This window comes from Hyperolius riggenbachi, chromosome 12 (assembly GCF_040937935.1).
Source record: "Hyperolius riggenbachi isolate aHypRig1 chromosome 12, aHypRig1.pri, whole genome shotgun sequence".
Taxonomy (NCBI): Eukaryota; Metazoa; Chordata; class Amphibia; order Anura; family Hyperoliidae; genus Hyperolius; species Hyperolius riggenbachi.
This window is the reverse complement of record NC_090657.1, coordinates 198,506,935-198,527,162: the sequence shown is the minus strand read 5'-3', so window position 1 is coordinate 198,527,162 and position 20,228 is coordinate 198,506,935. Positions and strand designations below refer to the sequence as shown.

Sequence of the window (20,228 nt, the reverse complement as noted above, 5' to 3'; positions counted from 1 at the left end):
AAACCCTTTCCCTGTCTGATGAAATGTAAAGTGCAGGTACTAAGAGGAACAGACTAACCTGCTACCCTCACGCAACATGTTTCACCTCGTCAGGAGTTCACTCACTAGCAACCATCAACATATAGACAGAGCAGAGGACCAGCACAACAGGCATGTAAGTAATATTTGTAAACAGACATCAGTACTCACTTTTCTATACTATTCCTCTATATTCTATTTCAGTTCTTAAAAGTTCACATGCCGACCATGGTTCATTCCCCAGAGTATTCTTCCAGGAAATGGCTATTGCCAGCCTAACCTAACTAAGCCAGGTAACAGCTCTCCTGACAGGTTCTCTTTACTATGGCTGTGATTGGCCACTGGGGATCATTAAAATAAGCAGCATGCGTATAGTTTTCAGCATGGAGACCGGCTGTAATGTGTGTGGAGCGTCTGCGTGTTTAATAATCAGCGATGGCGGGGGACGCAGGGAACAGTCACTGCTAGGAAGTAGACGCTACCAAGGGACAGTGGGGTAACGGGGGAGGATTTACTGGAGGAAATTGCTCAGAATGCTTCTGCTGTGTTTTACAATTAATTGTTTCTTTTTCCAGCAGAGTTCACAAATGAGAGTTTATTGTGCGGTCGTAGGAAGAAATTACCTTTTTCGCTGCCTGTTCTTCCTCTACGCCGTCTCCGATTACAACATAGACAGCTTTTCTTCCAAACCGTTGCATGATCCGCTCAAAGCAGCACTCCTTCCCTGCAGACACAAAAGCACGGGGACAACATGAAAATCTGAGGGTGGGCGGGGCTGTCACAGCACTGGGGAGGAGCTTTATAGAGGTAAAGCATCTAGGCATATATAAAATAGAAACAGATGCATCTAAAGTGCTGTGTAAAACCTAACTTAAAGAGAAACTCCGACCAAGAATTGAACTTTATCCCAGTAGATGATACCCCCTTTTACATTAGAAATCAATTCCTTTTCACAAACAGACCATCAGGGGGCGCATACAGAGCCCCCTGATGGTCTGTTTGTTCATTCCCACAATGCAACAGGGTTCACAGACAGGAAACTGCCAAGAGTACGTACTCAGAATTTCTTTGTGGGAGTAGTTTCACCACAATATCAGCCATACAGGCTGATATTGTGGTGAAATCCCTCCCACAAAGAAACTCTGAGTATGTGCTCCTGGCAGTTTCCGGTCTGTGAACCTTGCTGCATTGTGGGAAATAGCTGTTTACAGCTGTTTCCAACTGCCAAAAAAGCATGCAGCAGCTACATCACCTACCAGCAGTAAATATGTCACTATGTAATAAATGTCAAAATGTAAATGACGGATTTAAAAGATTTTACAATGGGCAAAGACTGACTAAATCATTTATACATAATTATTGTAAAAATGAAGCACTTTTTATTACATTATTTTCACTGGAGTTCTTTAATATTATTATTAAAAGAGACTAATAAAGCTAATCCCTGGTGTAATCACAGATTATGGACATACAGCATATTGCAGCATAATCTCTACCGGGGTAATAGTTTCAAAAGAAAATGGTTCAAGTGAGAGTAGGTGCTGGGTAAAATCAGGGTCAAATACCAGTAATGCAAATTATCAATATTTTTTACTAGCAGCACCAGCTGGCACCAAATTCATGCAGCGGCGCTGCAACACAGTCCACATACACACACATGTACATAGGTACATACACACACAGACACACAACGTGTACATACAAACACACAGACACTCGTGTGCATACACAACATACAGAGACACACAGGCAAACAATGCCATCCTTCCCCCACTCATATCAGTGTTCCAGGTTTTCACAGAGAGAAAAAGCCTACCTGTTTTTGTTGCACTATAAATATTCTCTATGGGGAAGACGGTCCCCAGTCCGTACAGCAGGACTTTGGCGATGGCCGGGATGAGCTGGGTGGTGGTGACCAGCACGTTCACACAGTTCGGTCTGGAAAGAGAACAAACACAAATGGTAACTATGAAGAAGCTGGTTGCTGTAGGCAGAAGAGTCATCAATAGCAAAACCAGATGTTAAGGGACAATTAGATCAAAGGGTCTCCCTTAATCTGCAGAGATCTCCGAGCACCTTCACTGCTTACAATCACAAGTCTTCCAGCAAACTTACAAGGTATCAGACAATGCTGCTCTACACTGGATCAGATAATGCTGGCCTACACTGGAGCAGACTATACTGAGCTACACTGGACCAGATAATGCTGGTCTACATTGGAGCAGATTATGCTGGGCTACACTGGACCAGATAATGCTGGTCTACACTGGACCAGACTATGCTGGGCTACACTGGACCAGATAATGCTGGTCTACACTGGACCACACTATGCTGGGCTACACTGGACCAGATAATGCTGGTCTACACTGCATCAGATAATGCTGGTCTACACTGGATCAGATAATGCTGGTCTACACTGGATCAGATAATGCCGGTCTACACTGGACTAGACTATGCTGGGCTACACTGGACCAGATAATGCTGGTCTACACTGGATCAGATAATGCTGGTCTACACTGGATCAAACAATGCCGGTCTACACTGGATCAAACAATGCCGGTCTACACTGGATCAGACAATGCCGGTCTACATTGGATCAGACAATGCCGGTCTACACTGGATCAGACAATGCCGGTCTACACTGGATCAGACAATGCCGGTCTACACTGGATCAGACAATGCCGGTCTACACTGGATCAGACAATGCCGGTCTACACTGGATCAAACAATGCCGGTCTACACTGGATCAAACAATGCCGGTCTACACTGGATCAGACAATGCCGGTCTACACTGGATCAGACAATGCCGGTCTACGCTAGATCATGCTGGTCTACACTGATTCAGACAATGCTGGAACAACCACTACGTGGCGTAAATTTGATGATTGACTTAAAAAAGGGAAGGTTCAGGGACTGTATAAAAAAAAAAAAATCCAAATCCACTTACATGGGGCTTCCTCCAGCCCGTGGCAGGCAGGAGGTGCCCTCTGCGCCGCTCTGCAGGCTCCCGGTGGTCTCCGGTGACGTGCGCCCTGACGTCGTCGGACGTCCTCCGGGCTGTACTGCGCAGGCTCAGAACTACTGAGAACTACTGGATTTGGATTTTTATTTTTTTTATACAGTCCCTGATCCTTCCCTTTAAAGGAAAACTGTAGTGAGAGTGATATAGAGTCTGCCATATTTATTTCCTTTTAACCTCTTGAGGACTGCAGTGTTTAACCCCCCTAAAGACCAGGGCAATTTTTAGTAAATTGGCCACTGCAGCTTTAAGGCCAAGCTGCAGGGCCGCACAACACAGCACACAAGTGATTCCCCCCCCCTTTTTCTCCCCACCAACAGAGCTCTCGCCCCCCAATATTTATTGTTATTTATTTTTACTAAATAAATGTATTTTTTCCCCTCTCCCTCCCACCCCCTGCCAGCCAATCACGGCGATCAGCTGTCATAGGCTTCAGCCTATGAGAGACGATCGCTCTCTGGTGCCCCAGGGGGACAGCCGTGTCACACGGCTGTCCCCAGTACAGCGCTGCCGTGGATCGCAGCCGTGGATCGCAGCACTGTACTTAGTAGAAAGACGGAGGTTTCACCGTCTAACAGTCACTCGGAGACTGAACGCGAGGCGGAGCTCTGCCCCTCAAGCAGGAGATGCGCGTGCAGACTGATCTCCTGCAGTAGCCGTCCCCATTGGCGTAGATCGGTCGTAGTGTAGCTAAACAACCCCAGTTGCCTGACAGCCCTGCTGATCTATTTGGCCGCAGTGGTGTTTTAATCACACCAGAAACAAGCATGCAGCTAATCTTGTCAGATCTGACAATAATGTCAAACACCTGATCTGCTACATGCTTGTTCTGGGTCTATGGCTAAAGGTATTAAAGTAAAACGGCAACTAGTATTGCTTAAAAAGGAAGTACTGTAAATATGGCAGCCTCTATATACCACTCACTACAGTTGTCCTTTAAAATACCTCCACCGGAGAGGAGTAGGTTCTCTGGAGGCACCTCAGTAATGTTACAAACACACTATTTATTGGGGATGCCAATGTTTAGATTTCATGGAGAAGCATGTGACCAATCTGATTAGCTGATGAGGTTTGTAAGGTTCTCGTTAATGGTCATGATCACGTGTTAAACCAGGAGGTCATCACAGCAAATCAGAACCTTACAAATCTGCTGATCAAACTGATCACATGCTTCTCTATGATTGTTTCTAAGCATTGCCATCCCTACTCTATTGTCTCTGACTGAAAAGTCCAGTGTGTACGGGTGACTCCAACATCGCTGGCCTCCACTCTGATGATCGTGCTGGACGGCTGTCCCTTGCCCAACCTCTGCTGTTCCTGCAGGAAGCTCCTGTAGCACTGATCCCTCTCCAAAGCACAAAGATGCTGTTCTGCCCCAGGGCTTGCTGAGAAAATATCAACTGAAATCTCTAATGATCGTTTCGGGAGAGTTATAAATGACAGAAGCTTAAAGAGGAACTGTCGCGAAAAATCTTGAAATTTAAAGCACATACAGATAAGAAGTACATTTCTCCCAGAGTAAAATGAGCAATAAATTACTTCTCTCCTATGTTTCTGGCACTTACAGTAAGCATTAGAAATCTGACATTACCGACAGGTTTTGGGCTAATCCATCTCTCCATAGGGGATTCTCATCACGGCCTTTATTCAGGCCCAGATTTACATCACAGGAGCCTATAGGCACAGATGTCCTGGCACCTTAGGGCCCATTCACACTAGAAGCACTTTTCTGAGTGTTTTTTGATTGATTAGCGGTTTTTAAAATCGCTCCCATTCACTTTCATTAAAATCGCGGAAAAATCGTGGTGATTTTGTGATTGTGTACGCGAAAATTGTGGCGATTTTCCAGGATTTTAATGAAAGTGAATGGGAGCGATTTTAAAAAACGCTAATCAATCGAAAAATGCTCAGAAAAGTGCTTCTAGTGTGAATGGGCCCTTAGACTTCTCCCTCCATAAACTTACAAACCCCAGATAAACTGCACCACAAGTGTCCTGGCTGTCCCTCCCTTACTTCCCTTGTCTGTCATAGGTAGCTACAGGTGCCCCTTAGTATTAGGTAGCCAGAAGTAAGTGCCCTCAGTGTTGGGTAGCTAGTGGTGCCCCCAACTGAAGTGAATTCTTATTACTGGAATGTTGAGAGCTGGGTGAGTAACCTCTAATTTACCCTCTGCTTGAGACTCTGCACGGGGAAGGTGGGAGGGAGGCACTTGGGGAGGGGAGTGAGCCGCCTTTATCATCATCAGACGCCTGTAGATACATGATTACAGTGCCTTATTGTAAATCCGCCTGTAGGCACATGCCAACAGTGCCTTTTGGAAATTCTGGCCCTGACTTTATTCTTTATAAAGACTTTCTATGAAAAAGATTTATACAGAGATGCTGGCCAGCCTCCCTGCTCGCTGCGCACTTTTTTGGCAGTTGGACGGAGCAACTGCCATTTACCAAGTGCTTTTAAAAATAAAGAAAACACTGAAAATTACCCCATGAGAAGATGGGCTAGTCCAAAACCTGTCGGTAATGTCAGATTTCTACTATTTACTGTAAGTGACAGCAACATAGGAGAAAAGTATGGCTCATTTTACTCTGGAAGAAACTTACTTCTTATTTGTATATGTTTACATGCATTTAAGATTAAAAGATTTTTGCGACAGAGGTCCTTTAAGTCAGGCCCACCATTTAGAAAGAAAGTGGGGAGGATATTTTATGACGGATAAAGGATTTCCTGTCCAGTAGATCTAGAAGATACTGCCCAGCAGTCGCATTTGTAGTCTTTTCTTACATATTATGGAAGATGACTCTAAAGCCCCGTCTACACGGGGAGATGTGGAGGCGATCCGGCGGCTCGATTAGCCGCCGGATCGCCTCTTCCGCATCCCCGCGCGTACCCGCCGCGTCCCCGCTCGCTGCGCGTGCGTCGGATTCGATCCGCCCTCGTCCCCGCCCGGCGCCGCTTATCTTCCGCTTGATTCCCTGCCATTGTCCCCTCATGGGGAACGAGCAGGGAATCGGCAGTGGCAAGATTCGACCTGTCGGATCTTATCAATCGAGCCACATCACGCGTGTAGATGAGGCTTAACCTCTTGAGGACTGCAGGGCTAAACCCCCCTAGTGACCAGGCAATTTTTAGTTTAAAAGGCCACTGCAGCTTTAAGGCCAAGCTGCAGGGCCGCACAACATAGCACACGAGTGATTCCCCCCCCCTTTTCTCCCCACCAACAGAGCTCTCTGTTGGTGGGGTCTGATCGCTCCCCCCATGTTTATTTTTTTTTAAATAAATATTTGTGTTGCTGTTTTTTTTTTAAAAAAACCCTCTTCCTTTAAATCCCTTCCCTCCCTCGCTCCCTCCCTCCCCACAGCCGGCCAATTACGGCGATCGGCTGTCATAGGCTTCTGCCTATGAGAGCCGATCGCTCTCTTGTCCCCCAGGGGACAGCCGTGTCACACGGCTGTCCCCAGTGCAGCGCTGCTGCTGATCGCAGCGCTGCACAGAGTAAATAGACGGCGTGATCGCCGTCTAACAGTCTCCCGAGCGGCAGTAGCCGCTCGGAGACTGAAGGCGGGGCGGAGCTCCGCCCCCCAAGCAGGAGATGCGCGCGCAGCCTGCGCGCGATCTCCTGCAAAACAGAGCCCCAGGACTTTACGCCAATTGGCGTTAGGCGGTCCTGGGGCTGCCGCCGCGGCCACGCCTACTGGCGTGACGCGGTCGGCAAGAGGTTAAACAAGGTAGTGCACAGAAGATGTACAATCTCTGACACCCACCCAGACAGACAGAAACCCTTGTGGAGGAGCATGTGATCAGTGAGATCCAGTGAGAAGCTTATACAATTCTCTTTTGTCTGGCCTTCCCTCTAACCATACTGCCCCACTTCAATTGGCCAGACTGATACATTCTTCTCACCGCATTGCCTCTATGACTCCGCTCTGTAAAGCCCTACACTGGCTCCATACCACCTTTAGGATCAATTTCAAAATCCTGTGCTTGGCCTACAAATCAGTGCACAAGACCTGCCCAACCTACATCTCTGATCTGGTCCACAGGCACATACCAGCCCGCCCCCTCCGATCCTCTAACGACCTGCGCCTAGTCGCACCACGCATATCTCAGTCCCATGCACGATTGCAGAACTTCACTAGGGCTGCCCCCACTCTCTGGAACTCGCTCCCACCAGCCATCAGACTCGGCCCCACCTTTAATACCTTCTAACAAGCTCTCAAGATTTACCTTTTCATGCTCGCATACCCCCCTACACCAACACCATAATACGTTCTGTTAGACGCCCTTTCAACAGATGCACCTATTGTCTCCACCCCCACCCATTAGATTGTAAGCCTCTGGCAGGGCCCTCCTCCCTAATGTATCCATCTTGATTATGCAATCCTACTGTCACCCCTCTTGTGGATTAGAACAGTCTCTATTTTGACCTATGACACTGTATTGTTATCAAATCATTTGCATGATCTTGTTTTGTTGTGAGTTTCCTGTATGTCCTACCTTGTACGTTAACCCATTTATCTATTGTCTAGCGCTGCGTAATATGTTGACGCTTTATAAATACAATAAATAATAATACGGCTCTGGTTTGCTGGTCATAATCATATTAGTGTTTTTGTTTCCTATGTAGGCAAATGCTAGGCACACACCATACACTTTTCTGTTGGAAAAAAATATATCTGACAAGTAATTCTAACAGAAAATTGTATGGTGTGATCCTAGCAGCCTTTGATGAATTGATGCCATGCTAGGTACACACCATACAACATGTAGGACAAAATCTATCTGGCAGGTAAATCTAACAGAAAATCTAACAGAAAATTGTATGGTGTGTACCTAGCATAACAGGAAGTGATCAGAGCTTCGCAAACCCAGTACCTGATCACATGAATTCAGCTTCACACAGGCAACTCTATGTATCACAGAGCAAAGGTGATCCCGAGTAATGAGTGATTAGCCAGCCATGCTCAGCTCCACCTACCTGGAATGAATGAGGTTAAGAGCTTTCAGCGCGTGCGTTAGCCACAGATCTGTCAGGGCCTCCATTTCTGCTCGCAGCTGCAGCCACGTTTCCCTCTTCGGGGCTCCTATTAAACCTGCACAGACAGAAGTCCTCATCAGTATTGCAAATGAATTCAAAAGATCGCACACCAACGTTCACTCACTGTGTGGGTGCTGGGCCAAGTGGCTGTCGTAATACAATGTATCAAAGAGAGGTCCCAACATGAAAATCTTCAAGGAACTTGCATGTTATTTTTCCACCATAAACCTCCGACTGTATCGCCAACTATCGTTTCAGGACTGTGCAGAGCCCCCTTTGTCAAGGCACAGTACATTGCATTGACAAAGGGGACCCTGTGCGGCCGCAGAACAATACAATGCAAGTTCCCTGAAGATTTTACTGTGAGGACCTCTCTTTGATACTTTGGATTCTCATCAGTATTGCAGACATACCTATCAGTGTCACCATCAGAGGCTGAGAGGAAGTACTCAGGTAACACAGGGCCAATTTGAATGAATACATTATAGGGGAGTCTGAGACTGGTCCTAAAGTGTACCTGCATGTAGGCCACAATGTTTCATGGACTCTGAAAACTCTGCTACCGATCACTTCTTGTGATTAACTATCAGTATACCATGAAGTGTCCTACACAGGTCCATGGGCACCCACTGCTCAATGATGGCATGTGGGGCTGAAGGCTAGCCTGTTCAGGCTAGTTCTGCAGAATCAAAGCACAGAAGCCTGAAGTAGAGAGAATTGCAGAATTCTGAAAGCTTACTTTTTCTACCTCTTGAGTTAGCCAATAAATGGTATCCATCTGATGTAGAACTTTTTGGTTATTATGAAAGCAAGACATCTGATGGAGGAGGGCAGTAGTCATAATTCTGCACTGCAGAAAGGAACCCTTCTTTACGGGGGTAATGGGAATAAGCCTGGAAACTTGAATGCACACATCTTGCTAAAAGCAGTTTTATATACCAATTAATACGTTAACCCTTTCACGTCCTCAAAGCCTTCCTTCCCAGCGACCTCTCTGCCACCTGCGCCTTATGTAAACAGCCGCTTCTATTTCAGTAGAGCTTGCACATGCTGTGGGAGACGGGCATCAGGAGTGCGCATGCGCCCGCTATAACAAGTCACACAAGGCGATTTCTGGCATGGAAACCCCAAATGTAATTGTCTACCAAAGACAAATGAAACCGAATCTCTGTGGCTTTTTACCGATGATACCTGGAACCAATTAAACGCAGTGATTACGCCGGCCGTTATTTCTGGGCCCTTTTACAGCTCTGGCAGAGAATCTGCGGTTTTGGCAAAAGCAATTAAACACAAATTGCAGAGGAGTCAGCAGCTCGCCGGAAGAAATGCTCGATGTGTAAAGACCTTCTATGATGTGAATGCTGTTACAGGGACATAAGCTTATGCTAAATCAGAGAGGGAGGAGCGGTAAACAGCCAATGGGGAGGGTTTAAAGGTTTAAAACAAACCTGAATCGAGATACATAAATAAAAAAAAAAGAAAAACGGACTTCAATACTTAACTATGTAGAGGGAACATTCTTGATCTCATAGAGCCTTAGCCTAGAGCGTTTTACCACTGTCCCCCATTCAAAGGTCTCGCCTGTGAGATGCCTTGGAAGGCTATGGAAGCTTTCACTTTTTTCTGAAGAAGGGCACATAAGTACAGCGAGTTTTCGAGGCCGGACTGGCACATGTGCAGCACGGATCCACAAGTCTTAGAAAGTACTTGGGAATGCGAGTACTTCTAAAGCCTTCCAAGGAGTCCTGAAGATGTATTCCAAAAGTCTAGTCAGATAACTTCTATGGAGGGGGTGGCAGTGGTGGCACGGAGATGACCGAGAAGCCTCTAGTCTATGGGATCCAGAGCCTTCCCTGTGCATAGATGAGTATCTAAGGTTCAGGTGTCCTTAAGCCCATTAGCAGCTTCAATAGAGTTGTCTCGTTTGAGATACGTGCACTGCTTTTGACCTCAGTTGGCAGAACTTGTGCTGTAAATTCTTGGAATGCTTTGATCTCTCTCCACTAGCAGAAAACATAGATAATAACAGGACTTCTGCCTTCAGTTTCTAACACTTCCCCCTAGTGACAAGTGGCCAAGTGGACATTACAGCAGTACTAATTAGAAGCAGGGAAATGTAACAAATAAGAAATTAAAAACAATGTGCTTAAACACATTGGCTAGGAGCACTTGCAAGCCTTTAAATAAACTGGCTGCTAAAGGGTTAACGAATAACCCCAGATTAGTAGCAACATTTATCTATACATGTATCATCACTACATAAGCCATTTTGTAACTGAATGTCACTGAATATTTTGCTTTTAACCTCAGTCTGCGCGTAGTACAATTTTTGCTGGAAACCATGGAAACAGTATACAGCTTGGTTTAAAAGAATTCCCAGAATTCACAACATTGTCACCAATTCAGAAATCTGCACAAAGCAGTTGTGTCCCATTCTTTTTCTTTTTAATGGACTCAAAACAGACAGGTAGAAGTCTGCTACTATTTTCTTATGGGCCAGTTCACATTTTGACCCTTGTGTTCCGCTTTGGAAAACTCCTGCTGCACACTTTCACATGCTGAGATCTAATGAAATGTCAGTGGTGGTGGAAGCATGAATGATGAGGATCTAGTGAATGTGCAAGTGTGTCTAGTGTGTGTATGTGGCTCAGGCCTGGATTTACCTCAGAGGAGTCTATAGGCACAGATGTCCTGGCACCCTAGACTCACCCTCCATGAATCTACAAATCCCCACCAAACCGCACCGCAAGTGTGCTGGCTGGTCCAGCTCTCACTTCCCCCCTACTTCCCTGCCCGGCTTTGGTAACCTCAGGTGTCCCGAAGTATTAGGTAACAAGACGAACCCTCAATATTAAGTAGCTTGAGATGCCCCCAAGTATTTAGTAGCTAGAGATACCCGTGGCTAAAGGGAGATCTCGTCAGTGGAATGCCAAGAGCAGGGTGAGTAGCCTCTCATTTACGCTCCGCTCGGGACTCTGAACAGGGAAGGAAGGAGGGAGGCACTTGGGGACAGGGGGGTGGGCCACTTATCCATCATCAAACACCTGTAGGCACGTGCCTATAGTGCTTTATTGTAAATCCGGCCCTGATGTGGCTTTAGTATTACATAGGGAGAGTGATTCACTAAGGGCTTGTTAACCTCTTGCCGACCGCCTAACGCAGGATGGGGGAGGGGCAGAGAGGCTCTGTTGTTCCTTCAGGACGCCATATGCCGTAATCTCACAAGCAGTGAAATTAGATAGGAGCTCACGCTCGCACGCTCTTCCGTCACTGTGCAGACGGGACCCCAGCGATCAGCCTGACAGCCAGTGACGCTGACAGGCTGCATATTTAGGTAATTATTGAGTTATGTACTTAGTACGTCGCTGCGGAAGATGACAGTGCTATATGAGTATGGTCTTTTCACTTAACTGTCCCTGGCGGGGTGGGGTGGGGGGATCTAGGGAAAGAAACTTTTTTTTTTAAATGTCATTTTCGTTATTAAAAAAAAAACTAAAAATCACAGCACCAATCAAATACCATCAAAAGAAAGCTCTATTTGTGAAAAGAAAAGGGAGGTAAAATTAATTTGGGTGCTAAGTTGTATGATTGAACAATAAACCGTTAAAGCTGTGGAGTGCCGAATTGTAAAAAATGGTCTGGTCACTATGGGGCTCAAGTGGTTAAAGCGCGGTCCACTAAAAGGTGTCATGGCACATTTACTAGACAAAAAAGGCCAGGTGCTACGCATGTGCACAACCGTGATGTCTGCAACTTAACTGCTTGCCAACCGCGTCACGGCGATGGGCGTGGCCACGGTGGCAGCCCCAGGACCGCCTAACACTGATCGGCGTAAAGTCCTGGGGCAGCAGTTTGCAGGAGATCGCGTGCAGGCTGCGTGCGCATCTCCTGCTCGGGGGGCCGGAGCTCCGCAACGCCTTCAGTCTGTTAGTACAGCGCTGCGATCAGCAGCAGCGCTGTACTGGGGACAGCCGTGTGACACAACTGTCCCCCTGGGGGACAAGAGAGCGATCGGCTCTCATAGGCAGAAGCCTATGACAGCCAATCGCCATGATTGGCGGGAGGGAGGGATTGTTAAAAAAAAAAATGAAAAAAAAAAATAGTAAAACCTGTTAAAAAAAAACACAAATTTTTATAAAAAGAAAAATAAACACTGGGGGTGGGGGTTATATCAGACCCCACCAACAGACAGCTCTGTTGGTGGGGAGAAAAGAGGGGGGGGGGGGGGGGGGCGGATCACTTGTGTGCTGTGTTGTGCGGCCCTGCAGCTTGGCCATAAAGCTGCAGTGGACAATTTTACAAAAAAAGGCCTGGTCGTTTGGGGGGTTTAATACTGTGGTCCTCAAGTGGTTAATTTCTATCCTGCTAGCAATAGCAGCACTGCTCGCTAACCAGAGGCGTAGCTAGGGCTTTCAGCGCCCAGGGACAAAGACTAATCATGCGCCCTCTAAGGAGGCGCCAAAAAGGGGCATGGCCAGGCAAAAGAATGTGGGCATGGTAATGGGTGGGGCCAAATATACATGACCTCAGCAGTGGTGTAAAAGGTCTGCCAGGAAAGTTTGAGCTCTGCCATAGTGTTTCCCCCCAAAATACATGTAATCTGACAGCATTTCACCAAAAATACATGTAATTTGGCAGAGATTCCTCCAAAATACAGATAATATGGCAATGGTTCCCCCAAAATACACTTAATCTGGCAGCAGCGGTTCCCCAAAAATACAGTTAATCTGGCAGCAGTTCCCCCAAAATAGGTGCCCTCAGTATAGGTAACCAGGTCTATAGGTGTCCCCAGTGAAAGTAACCAGGCCTATAGGTGTCCCCAGAATAGGTAGCCAGGTGTATATGTGTCCCCAGTATATGTAGCCAGGTGTATCTGTCCCTAGTACATGTAGCCCCAGTATAGGTGTCCCCAGAATAAGTAGGCAGGTCTATAGTAGTCCCCAGAATAGGTATACAGGGGTATAGATGTCCCCAGTATATGTAGCCAGAGGTATATGTCCCTAGTATATGTAGCGAGGGGTATATGTTCCCAGTATATGTAGCGAGGGGTATGCGTGCCCAGTACATGTAGCCAGGGGTATAGGTGTCCCCAATATATGTAGCCAGGGGTATAGATGGCCCCAGTATATGTAGCAAGGGGTATAGGTGTCCACAATATATGTAGCCAGTGGTAGATGTCCCCAGTATATGTAGCCAGGGGTATATGTCCCCAGTATATGTAGCCAGGTGTATAGATGTCCCCAGTATATGTAGCCAGGGGTATATGTTCCCAGTATATGTAGCCAGGGGTATATGTCCCCAGTATATGTAGCCAGGTGTATAGATGTCCCCAGTATATGTAGCCAGGGGTATATGTCCCCAGTATATGTAGCCAGGTGTATAGATGTCCTCAGTATATGTAGCCAGGGGTATAGATGTCCCCAGTATATGTAGCCAGGGGTATATGTGCCCAGTATATGTAGCCAGGGGTATAGGTGTCCCCAATATATGTAGCCAGGGGTATAGATGTCCCCAGTATATGTAGCCAAGGGTATATGTGCTCAGTATATGTAGCCAGGGGTATATGTGCCCAGTATATGTAGCTAGGGGTATATGTGCCCAGTATATGTAGCCAGGGGTATATGTGCCCAGTATATGTAGCCAGGGGTATAGGTGTCCCCAGTATATGTAGCCAGGGGTATATGTGCCCAGTATATGTAGCCAGGGGTATATGTGCCCAGTATATGTAGCCAGAGGTATATGTGCCCAGTATATGTAGCAAGGGGTATATGTGCCCAGTATATGTAGTCAGGGGTATATGTCCCCAGTATATGAAGCCAGGGGTATATGTGCCCAGTATATGTAGCCAGAGGTATATGTGCCCAGTATATGTAGCCAGGGGTATATGTGCCCAGTATATGTACTCAGGGGTATATGTCCCCAGTATATATAGCCAGGGGTATATGTGCCCAGTATATGTAGTCAGGGGTATATGTCCCCAGTATATGAAGCCAGGGGTATACGTGTCTAGTATATGAAGCCAGGGGTATAGTAGTCGCCAGAATAGGTAGCCAGGTATCCCTCCAGCGGGAGCGCAGAGAAGAGGGAGCAATAGGAACAGCGATTTATAAGGGGGGACGTCCCCCCCCTTCCCTCACCTTAGGGCTCCCCCTCCCTCGCTCTCACCTCTGGAATTCTGTAGTGTCGGCGGCTGTAGTGTCGGCGGCTGTCCCCCCTTCCCCGCTGCTGTGCCTGCAGCTCACCCTTCACTGTGCTCACCGCAGGGAAATAATTAAATACTGTAAAAAAAACAACCAAAAAAAAACAAAAAACTCACAGTCAAGTCAGGGAGCCCCTTGGGACCCAGCGCCCGGGGGCAAATGTCCTACTCCACCCACCCCAAGCTGCGCCCCTGTCGCCAACAAGAGAGGCTGCTGTTTGAATGCAATGAATACAACAATTTTTTTCCTGCCAATATTTTTATTATAGAAACTATACAATATCCCTGCAATTTTACCTGTGACAATCAGCAAGTAAGCGAACACATGCTCTCAAATTTTAGAGTCAAGCTGAGCATTCTCTGAGCAATCATTAGCTCCAGGGCAAGGCCAGATTTATACTTTGTGTGTCCCTAGGCCAAGTACCTTGTGGCTTCTCCTTTATGTGCAGCAGCACCCCTCCCATTCCATAAGCAGCCCTCTCTTCCATGTGTAACATCCATGTACAGCAGCCCCCTCCCATTCCATGTGCAGCCCTCTCTTCCATGTGTATCGTCCTTGTACTGCAGCCCCTCTCTCATGTTCAGGTGCCCCCTTAGGGGGCAGCTGCCAAGGCTTGGGCCTTTGTGGCCTTTCCAGGTATCCAGCCCGGCTGCAGGGAGCAACAAAGTGCACCACTCACACCTTTAAAATAAATGGGATATGCTGGCATAGGAACAAGTGAACTTTCTTGCCCCTAAGCTGATACAGCCCTTTTATTTTAATGGTGTGAGTGGTGCACTTTGTCGCTCCCGGGCGCTAATGATTGCATTGAGAATGATGGGAACAGTCCAGTGATCATGTGACCACAAGGAACATAGTTAAAGCCCTAATTAATATAATTTTCATTCAGGGTGTCTTGCTGTAACCTGTGAAGAGAGCTGTGATTGGACCTCTGATCACATGACTGACGTTTGGGTAGACACTCACCTCCCACATTGTTTTTATAGGTGGTGTACATCTCTTTCACTCTTCTATAACGAAACGCTAATTTCCTCATCCAGTCGACCCCCCCATGCACACCGGATCCCAGGCAGAGATTGGCGCCAGCCGCGGAGCTGTGGAAACCGTCCGCAGAGAAGTTGTAGGTGCTGCAGGAGAGAGATGCAGGGAGTTAACATAGCTGAGCTGCAGGATGAATGTACAAAAACCATTCACTGATTGGCTCACAAACCTTTTCTGAGGATAAACGAAACAGATAAGTAGAGAAAATTCATGAGAAAAGTTTTGTAAATAGACCCCAAGGTCTGTAGTGGTATAGAAATAGTGGTAGACATTAGGGATGAACAATGAGATGCAAATATTTCTGAGTTCATGCAGGATTACGTAAATTATTATGCAAATATATGTAGCTTGGAAATAGACCAATCATTTTAAACCTGGGTTGGACTTGATTGGTCCATTTTAAAGCTGCATATACTTGCACAGAAATGTACCTAATCCTGCATGAACTCCCTAGTAGACATACAGCTAGCGATTTAACATTAAGCGATTAAGCAAGTGATTTTACTGGGCGAGCAACTACAAGTGTGGTTGATTGACTAGTGGTCCGCATACTACAAAAGATATCATATGGGATTCACATTCACTAATCGATCTGACCGATGATGGGCCTCCATGCGCTGAACCCAAATACCGATTTTTGTTGTTGGTCGAAGTCGTGATCAGTAGCCTCTTTCGGTACTATCAACATATCTTCCATCCAGCTTAATCAACAAATTAATGTGATTCACCCAGATATCAGCCAATTATTGTCAATCGCGCATGGTGGAATACATGCACTCGATTCTTTCTCAATTCGATAAATTATCAAATTGGTTGGTCGATCGGGCTGCCAAATTGCCATGAACAAACAAAACATGCTTGTTTTATCCAGTTGGGACTAGTTATTATTGTCCCTCATTTCCTGACCCAAAGACCACAAAGCCCAATAGAAGTTCCGCAGACAGGAAGTGAAAGGAAATCTCTCCACTGGGAGCACAGACAGCAGTAAAACAACCCCTCTTTCCACACTATACAAGTCTAATTATTTCCCTAAAATCTGACTTCAATAAACATAATGAGTCTTTGGAAAAGTAAAGGGCAAGGATTTTGGGATCGTCCTTAAAAGATTTGTTGCCACAATGTTGTGTCCCCTCTGTGACGGTGGCTGACAGTGTACACTAGAATGCTGCACAGCGCAGTGACCCCTCTGTGATGGTGGCTGACAGTGTACACTAGAATGCTGCACAGCGCAGTGCCCCCTCTGTGACGGTGGCTGACAGTGTACACTAGAATGCTACACAGCGCAGTGTCCCCTCTGTGATGGTGGCTGACAGTGTACACTAGAATGCTACACAGCGCAGTGCCCCCTCTGTGACGGTGGCTGACAGTGTACACTAGAATGCTACACAGCGCAGTGTCACCTCTGTGATGGTGGCTGACAGTGTACACTAGAATGCTACACAGCGCAGTGCCCCCTCTGTGACGGTGGCTGACAGTGTACACTAGAATGCTACACACCGCAGTGTCCCCTCTGTGACGGTGGCTGACAGTGTACACTAGAATGCTACACAGCGCAGTGCCCCCTCTGTGACGGTGGCTGACAGTGTACACTAGAATGCTACACAGCGCAGTGTCCCCTCTGTGATGGTGGCTGACAGTGTACACTAGAATTCTGTACAGCGCAGTGTCCTCTCTGTGATGGTGGCTGACCGTGTACACTAGAATGCTACACAGCGCAGTGCCCCCTCTGTGACGGTGGCTGACAATGTACACTAGAATGCTGCACAGCGCAGTGTCCCCTCTGTGACGGTGGCTGACAGTGTACACTAGAATGCTGCACAGCGCAGTGTCCCCTCTGTGACGGTGGCTGACAGTGTACACTAGAATGCTACACAGCGCAGTGCCCCCTCTGTGACGGTGGCTGACAGTGTACACTAGAATGCTACACAGCGCAGTGCCCCCTCTGTGACGGTGGCTGACAGTGTACACTAGAATGCTACACAGCGCAGTGTCCCCTCTGTGACGGTGGCTGACAGTGTACACTAGAATGCTGCACAGCGCAGTGTCCCCTCTGTGACGGTGGCTGACAGTGTACACTAGAATGCTACACAGCGCAGTGCCCCCTCTGTGACGGTGGCTGACAGTGTACACTAGAATGCTACACAGCGCAGTGTCCCCTCTGTGATGGTGGCTGACAGTGTACACTAGAATTCTGTACAGCGCAGTGTCCTCTCTGTGATGGTGGCTGACCGTGTACACTAGAATGCTACACAGCGCAGTGCCCCCTCTGTGACGGTGGCTGACAATGTACACTAGAATGCTGCACAGCGCAGTGTCCCCTCTGTGACGGTGGCTGACAGTGTACACTAGAATGCTGCACAGCGCAGTGTCCCCTCTGTGACGGTGGCTGACAGTGTACACTAGAATGCTACACAGCGCAGTGCCCCCTCTGTGACAGTGGCTGACAGTGTACACTAGAATGCTACACAGCGCAGTGCCCCCTCTGTGACGGTGGCTGACAGTGTACACTAGAATGCTACACAGCGCAGTGTCCCCTCTGTGACGGTGGCTGACAGTGTACACTAGAATGCTGCACAGCGCAGTGACCCCTCTGTGATGGACAGTGTACACTAGAATGCTACACAGCGCAGTGCCCCCTCTGTGACGGTGGCTGACAGTGTACACTAGAATGCTGCACAGCGCAGTGACCCCTCTGTGATGGTGGCTGACAGTGTACACTAGAATGCTGCACAGCGCAGTGCCCCCTCTGTGACGGTGGCTGACAGTGTACACTAGAATGCTGCACAGCGCAGTGTCCCCTCTGTGATGGTGGCTGACAGTGTACACTAGAATGCTACACAGCGCAGTGCCCCCTCTGTGACGGTGGCTGACAAGTGTACACTAGAATGCTACACAGCGCAGTGTCCCCTCTGTGATGGTGGCTGACAGTGTACACTAGAATGCTACACAGCGCAGTGCCCCCTCTGTGACGGTGGCTGACAGTGTACACTAGAATGCTACACAGCGCAGTGTCCCCTCTGTGACGGTGGCTGACAGTGTACACTAGAATGCTGCACAGCGCAGTGACCCCTCTGTGATGGACAGTGTACACTAGAATGCTACACAGCGCAGTGCCCCCTCTGTGACGGTGGCTGACAGTGTACACTAGAATGCTGCACAGCGCAGTGACCCCTCTGTGATGGTGGCTGACAGTGTACACTAGAATGCTGCACAGCGCAGTGCCCCCTCTGTGACGGTGGCTGACAGTGTACACTAGAATGCTGCACAGCGCAGTGTCCCCTCTGTGATGGTGGCTGACAGTGTACACTAGAATGCTACACAGCGCAGTGCCCCCTCTGTGATGGTGGCTGACAGTGTACACTAGAATGCTACACAGCGCAGTGTCCCCTCTGTGATGGTGGCTGACAGTGTACACTAGAATGCTACACAGCGCAGTGCCCCCTCTGTGACGGTGGCTGACAGTGTACACTAGAATGCTACACAGCGCAGGGTCACCTCTGTGATGGTGGCTGACAGTGTACACTAGAATGCTACACAGCGCAGTGCCCCCTCTGTGACGGTGGCTGACAGTGTACACTAGAATGCTACACAGCGCAGTGTCCCCTCTGTGACGGTGGCTGACAGTGTACACTAGAATGCTACACAGCGCAGTGCCCCCTCTGTGACGGTGGCTGACAGTGTACACTAGAATGCTACACAGCGCACTGCCTCCTCTGTGATGGTGGCTGACAGTGTACACTAGAATGCTACACAGCGCAGTGCCCCCTCTGTGACAGTGGCTGACAGTGTACACTAGAATGCTACACAGCGCAGTGCCCCCTCTGTGACGGTGGCTGACAGTGTACACTAGAATGCTACACAGCGCAGCGCCCCCTCTGTGACGGTGGCTGACAGTGTACACTAGAATGCTACACAGCGCAGCGCCCCCTCTGTGATGGTGGCTGACAGTGTACACTAGAATGCTACACAGAGCAGCACCCCCTCTGTGACGGTGGCTGACAGTGTACACTAGAATGCTACACAGCGCAGTGGCCCCTTTGTGACGGTGGCTGACAGTGTACACTAGAATGCTACACAGCGCAGTGTCCCATCTGTGACGGTGGCTGACAGTGTACACTAGAATGCTACACAGCGCAGTGCCCCCTCTGTGACGGTGGCTGACAGTGTACACTAGAATGCTGCACAGTGCAGTGCCCCCTCTGTGACGATGGCTGACAGTGTACACTAGAATGCTGCACAGCGCAGTGCCCCTTTCTGTGACGGTGGCTGACAGTGTACACTAGAATGCTGCACAGCACAGTGGCCCCTCTGTGATGGAGGCTGACAGTGTACACTAGAATGCTGCGCAACGCTCGGTGAAGGGTGACAGTGTACACTAGAATGCAGCGCAGCACCCCCTCTGTGAAGGCTGACAGTGCACACTAGAATGCTGCGCAGCACCCCCTCTGTGAAGGGTGACAGTGTATACTAGAACACTGTGCAGCGCCCCCTCTGTGAAGGCTGACAGTGTATACTAGAATGTTGCGCAGCACCCCCTCTGTGAAGGCTTACAGTGTACACTAGAGTGCTGCGCAGCGCCCACTCAGTGAGGGCTGACAGTGCACACTAGAATGTTGCGCAGCACCCCCTCTGTGAAGGCTGACAGTGTACACTAAAATGCTGCGCAGCGCCCCCTCTGTGAAGGCTGCTAGTGTACACTAGAATGCTGCGCAGCGCCCCCTCTGTGAAGGCTGACAGTTCACACTAGAATGCTGCACAGCAGCCCCTCTGTAAAGGCTGACAGTGTACACTAGAATGCTACGCAGCGCCCCCTCTGTGAAGGCTGACAGTGCACACTAGAATGCTGCGCAGCGCCCCCTCTGTAAAGGCTGACAGTGTACACTAGAATGCTGTACAGCGCCCCCTCTGTGAAGGC

General features: G+C 48.3%; 1 protein-coding gene across 10 annotated transcripts in view; it reads right to left on the bottom strand.

Annotated features, from left to right (window-relative positions):
• The window catches only part of EYA2 (EYA transcriptional coactivator and phosphatase 2), a 252,785-nt gene that overhangs the window by 1,432 nt on the left and 231,125 nt on the right, over positions 1-20,228 (bottom strand). For all 10 annotated transcript variants that reach the window (XM_068262947.1, XM_068262944.1, XM_068262949.1 and 7 more), the window contains 4 exons: positions 15,239-15,399; positions 8,013-8,127; positions 1,835-1,956; positions 642-742 (listed from right to left, as the gene is read on the bottom strand). In XM_068262947.1, coding sequence (XP_068119048.1) covers positions 642-742; positions 1,835-1,956; positions 8,013-8,127; positions 15,239-15,399 — 499 coding nt within the window. The remainder of the gene's footprint in view (positions 1-641; positions 743-1,834; positions 1,957-8,012; positions 8,128-15,238; positions 15,400-20,228) is intronic.